The sequence below is a fragment of the chloroplast genome of Chirita eburnea (genome assembly GCF_022965805.1).
Source record: "Chirita eburnea voucher CEBURN20170516 chloroplast, complete genome".
NCBI classification, from domain to species: domain Eukaryota; kingdom Viridiplantae; phylum Streptophyta; class Magnoliopsida; order Lamiales; family Gesneriaceae; genus Primulina; species Primulina eburnea.
Window position 1 is genome coordinate 77501 of NC_036100.1, and position 5000 is coordinate 82500.

Genomic DNA, 5000 nt, shown 5'->3' on the forward strand with positions numbered 1-5000 from the left:
GTAGGCTTAGCGGTTCTAGAACCATCAATGATTGGTGAACCAGCAGATCCATTTGCAACCCCTTTGGAAATATTACCTGAATGGTATTTCTTTCCCGTATTTCAAATACTTCGTACAGTACCTAATAAATTATTGGGTGTTCTTTTAATGGTTTCAGTACCTGCGGGATTATTAATAGTACCCTTTTTAGAGAATGTTAATAAATTCCAAAATCCATTTCGTCGTCCAGTAGCGACAACCGTCTTTTTGATCGGTACTGCAGTCGCTCTTTGGTTGGGTATTGGTGCAACATTACCCATTGATAAATCCCTAACTTTAGGTCTTTTTTAAAATTTGATTCAATTGTAAAATAATAGGCATGTGTATCTAGGGAATAATCGTTTCAAAGCGAATTCTCCCTAGATACATTTAGTCAAGAAAATTATGAATCTCTTTCGAATACATCAATTGCGCTACAGATTGAAAACCTCTTTTTTGGTAAATCAACTGCGAAATGTTTTTCTAGAATGCCCAATATCTGTTTTACATCTTCTAGGTTAAAATGATCAATTTTCATAAGATCTTCTTGACTGTTATTCAAAAGGTCCAATAATGTATATATATTGGACCTTTTTAGGCAATTATAGACCCTGGGAGAGAATTCGGATTGGTCAATAAAAATCGATTTCAATGCTATTCTTTTTTTGTTTTTTCTGAGTTTATCCAATTTCTCGTGAAAGGTAAATTGGGCTAAAGGAACCATGTGTTGATTGTCCTCTAAAGGTATGTTTTCTTCTTTCTTATCTAAAAAGGGAATAAATAAATCAATCAAATTCCGGGAGGCTTCATGAAGTGCTTCTTTCGGAGTTAAACTCCCATTTGTCCATATTTCTAGAAACAGTATCTCTTGTTTTTCATTCCGATTCCCATAGGAATGAATACTATGATTCACATTTCGAACAGGCATGAATACAGCATCGATAGGATAACTTCCATCTTGAAAGTTATGTGGCATTTTTATAAGATATCCACGATTTCTCTCGATTTCTAATCCAATACAAAAATGAATTGGTTCGATCAAGCTAGCTATATGTTGTGTATTATCGACGATTTCTACATAAGGCGGTAAGATGATATCTTGAGCAGTTACATATCCAGGACCTCTGACACAAATAGACGCTTCACAAGTCCCATATAGATTACTTCTCAATACAATTTCTTTCAAATTCATTAAAATCTCATGAACCGATTCTTGAATACCCGTTATTGTAGAATATTCATGCGGGACGTTCTCAGATTTTACACGTGTGATACATGTTCCTTCTATTTCTCCAAGCAAAGCTCTTCGCATCGCAATGCCTATTGTGTCGGCTTGTCCTTTCATAAGTGGAGAGAGAATAAAGCGCCCATAATAGAGACGTTTACTGTCTGTTCTTGATTCAACACATTTCCACTGTATTGTCCGAGTAGATACTGTTACTTTCTCTCGAACCATAGTAATATTATTTTATTTGATTGAATTTGAATCATTTATTTCTCTTGTTTCTTTTGAAATTTCTTCACTATTCATTTCCTACACACGTCTTTTTTTCGGAGGTCTGCAGCCATTATGTGGCATAGGGGTTACATCTCGTACGAAAGTTAATAGTATACCACTTCTACGAATAGCGCGTAATGCTGCGTCTCTTCCGAGACCGGGACCTTTTATCATGACTTCTGCTCGTTGCATACCTTGATCAACTACTGTACGAATAACATTTGCTGCTGCAGTTTGAGCGGCAAAAGGTGTGCCTCTTCTCGTACCCTTGAATCCACAAGTACCGGCGGAGGACCAGGAAATCACTCGACCCCGTACATCTGTAACTGTGACAATGGTATTATTGAAACTTGCTTGAACATGAATAACTCCCTTTGGTATTCTACGGGCACTCTTACGTGAACCAATACGTACATTCCTACGCGAACCAATTCTCGGTATAGCTTTTGCCATATTTTAGCATCTCATAAATCTGAGTCCGAAATATATGGATATATCCATTTCATGTCAAAAGAGATTTATTATTTTTACATTGAACCCTTTAGCGAGTCTGATTATCCTTGTCTTTGTTTATGTCTGGGGTTGGAGCAAATTACTATAATGCGCCCCCGCCTACGGATTAGTCGACACTTTTCACAAATTTTACGAACGGAAACCCTTATTTTCATATTTATCATTCCTTATCTTAATTCTGAATCTACTTCTTGGTAGAAAATAAGTTTCTTGAAATTTTTCATCTTGAGTCGTATTGAATAAAAACCACCTAATCTTTCGAATCCTTGTTTCGGAGTCGATAAATTATACGTCCTCTCGTTGAATCATAACGACTTACTTCAATTTTTACTTTATCGCCTGGCAATATCCGTATAAAACTACGTCGGATCTTTCCTGAAACATAACCTAGAATCAGATCTTCATTATCTAACCGAACCCGGAACATGCCGTTGGGAAGTGATTCAGTAATTAAACCTTCATGAATCCATTTTTGTTCTTTCATTCCAGGTAAAGCCCCCTTGAAGTATCAACTAATGTACGAGAAACGCTATTAGACAACTTCTTTTTTTTACAAATAGAAAGAGAGTCGTTGGATATTAAACGGATTACCATATAGAACACAACAACTCTCCGCCACTTCTTTCTAGTCGAGCTTCCCGGTCTGTCATTATACCTCGAGAAGTAGAAAGAATTACAATCCCCATCCCACCTAAAATTCTAGGAATTCGTTGAGAGTTAGAATATATTCGTAAACCAGGTCGGCCAATCCGTTTTAAATTTAAAAAATTTCTATAGGGTCTTTTCCTATTCCTTCTATGTCGCAGGGTTAAAACCAAAAAATATTTGTTTTTTTCTTGATGTTTTCTGACGTTTTCGATAAAACCTTCGCGGAAAAGTATTTTAACAATATTTTCGGTAATATTAGTAGATGCTATACGAACAACTCGTTTTTTATCCATATCAGCATTTCGTATAGAGGTTATTATCTCAGAAATAGTGTCCCTACCCATGATGAACTAAAATGATTGATGTCTCAAAATTGGATATAATTAACATGTTTTTCTTTTTTTTATTGGTTTATGAATATGAAGTTGAAAGGTATATACGTGAGACACAATCTAGGAATTAATCTAGTTCTTAATTTATTTCTTTATAAAGATTTCACGATCTCTTTTTATTTTATAATACCTCGGGAGCTAATGAAACTATTTTAGTAAAATTTAATTGTCTCAATTCCCGAGGAATTGCACCAAAGATTCGAGTTCCTTTTGGATTTCCTTCTTGATCAATCACAACTGCGGCATTGTCATCATATCGTATTATCATACCGTTGTCACGTTTAAGTTCTTTACAGGTACGAACAATTACAGCTCTGACTACTTCTGATTTTTCTAGGGACATGTTTGGTAATGCTTCTTTGATCACAGCAACAATAACGTCACCAATATGAGCATATCGACGATTGCTAGCTCCTATGATTCGAATACACATCAATTCTCGAGCCCCGCTGTTATCCGCTACATTTAAATAAGTCTGAGGTTGAATCATATCAATTTTTTAGTCTATTCTTCCAATTCAAAGGATGAAGAAAATAAAAGAAATATTGTTTGTCCAAAAAAAGAGACCTGTGTGGTCTTTTTTTCATCCCTAAAGACTCATTTCTGTGGGTTCTTTTTTTTATCCCGAACTAATAAATTGAGTTCGTATAGGCATTTTCGATGCTGCTGTTAAAATAGCCCTTTTAGCTATATTTTCAGTTACTCCACCTATTTCATATAGTATTCGACCCGATTTAACAACCGCTACCCAATATTCGGGGGATCCTTTCCCTGAACCCATACGTGTTTCAGCAGGTCTTATGGTAATTGGCTTGTCTGGAAATATGCGTACCCATATTTTTCCCCCACGGCGTGCATTTCGTGTCATTGCTCGTCGACCGGCTTCGATTTGTCTAGATGTGATCCAAGCAGGTTCAAGTGCCTGAAGAGCATATTTACCGAAACAAATACGATTACCTCGATAAGCCATTCCCTTCATTCTTCCTCTATGTTGTTTACGGAATCTAGTTCTTTTGGGGTTATAGTTGATGGGTGTTTTGGAATTCCATCTCTACTACAGAACTGGACGTGAGAGTTTCTTCTCATTCAGCTCCTCGCGAATAAAAGGCTTCAAAATGGAATTTCACTTAGATTTTAATCTATATTAAATAGATATTCACATTTTTTTTTAATTTATAAAAAAATTAAGTTTTCGCGGGCGAATATTTACTCTTGCAATCTCTATTTCCGCGCTAGGACTTGTTCATGACTTCTCAGAATAGATGAATAGATTTCCGGTTCATTTCGCCGTCCCGACTAGCGAATCATTAAGATTCATTTGTTCAATAAAATCTTTTGCGTTCACAGGTTCCATCGTTCCCATCGCCTCGTACTTAATGGTTAGGTCCGAATTTGCAATGGAGCTAATAATCCAATTTATTCTTGAGTCAACCTTCTTAGTCTTTATTGGCTCGAAGCTCTTGATTTCTTTCTTCTGATTCGTTTAATATTTAGTTCATTATGGATGAATCAACTAGTATTGATGCTTTATTACACTGTTTTTTTGAGAGGACTTATACATAGACCTTACATATTGGAATTCTATAGCAATATTGATATTCTTTTTCTCTCTTTCTCTCATCCTTCCGTTTATCCACACCCTTCTTCTGTATATTGTTTTAAACTTAGAATTAAAGTTAAAAGATTTCAGTTGCTACAAAGATATGACCAATTTATCATATTTTGTCTGGTTCTTTAGATCCAGATAATACGAAGTGATGAGTTGGTTTTCATACTATGGGGCTGGTCTTTTTTTTTAATCCTAACCCTAACCAACGAGTCACACACTAAGCATAGCAATTATATCAAAAGGTGAATCGGATTTTTATTCAACCCTATAAGAATTAAAAATTAGAATTGCTTGTTTTGATTAATCAGAAAAAGAATGAAGA

General features: G+C 35.5%; 8 protein-coding genes across 8 annotated transcripts in view, besides 1 other annotated feature; 1 reads left to right on the forward strand and 7 right to left on the reverse strand. All coding sequences in view use genetic code 11, as the record gives it.

Moving 5' to 3' along the window:
- Window positions 1–330, forward strand: part of petD (cytochrome b6/f complex subunit IV) — a 525-nt gene extending 195 nt beyond the window's left edge. Inside the window, exon 1 of the mRNA in view lies at window positions 1–330. This exon is cut by the window's left edge and continues 195 nt beyond it. Within this exon, the coding sequence (YP_009437499.1) occupies window positions 1–330 (330 nt within the window).
- Window positions 1–5000: part of a sequence feature (large single copy region (LSC)) that runs on past both edges of the window.
- rpoA (RNA polymerase alpha subunit) lies at window positions 422–1474 on the reverse strand. The gene has a single exon. It carries the CDS (start codon window positions 1472–1474, stop codon window positions 422–424), a length of 1053 nt encoding a protein of 350 aa, YP_009437500.1.
- rps11 (ribosomal protein S11) lies at window positions 1553–1969 on the reverse strand. Its single transcript has one exon. It carries the CDS (start codon window positions 1967–1969, stop codon window positions 1553–1555), a length of 417 nt encoding a protein of 138 aa, YP_009437501.1.
- Window positions 2071–2184, reverse strand: rpl36 (ribosomal protein L36). The gene has a single exon. The coding sequence runs from the start codon at window positions 2182–2184 to the stop codon at window positions 2071–2073; it is 114 nt and encodes a 37-aa protein (YP_009437502.1).
- Window positions 2280–2513, reverse strand: infA (translational initiation factor 1). Its single transcript has one exon. The coding sequence runs from the start codon at window positions 2511–2513 to the stop codon at window positions 2280–2282; it is 234 nt and encodes a 77-aa protein (YP_009437503.1).
- Window positions 2617–3021, reverse strand: rps8 (ribosomal protein S8). Its single transcript has one exon. It carries the CDS (start codon window positions 3019–3021, stop codon window positions 2617–2619), a length of 405 nt encoding a protein of 134 aa, YP_009437504.1.
- Window positions 3191–3559, reverse strand: rpl14 (ribosomal protein L14). The gene has a single exon. The coding sequence runs from the start codon at window positions 3557–3559 to the stop codon at window positions 3191–3193; it is 369 nt and encodes a 122-aa protein (YP_009437505.1).
- On the reverse strand, window positions 3689–4048 carry rpl16 (ribosomal protein L16). The gene has a single exon. It carries the CDS (start codon window positions 4046–4048, stop codon window positions 3689–3691), a length of 360 nt encoding a protein of 119 aa, YP_009437506.1.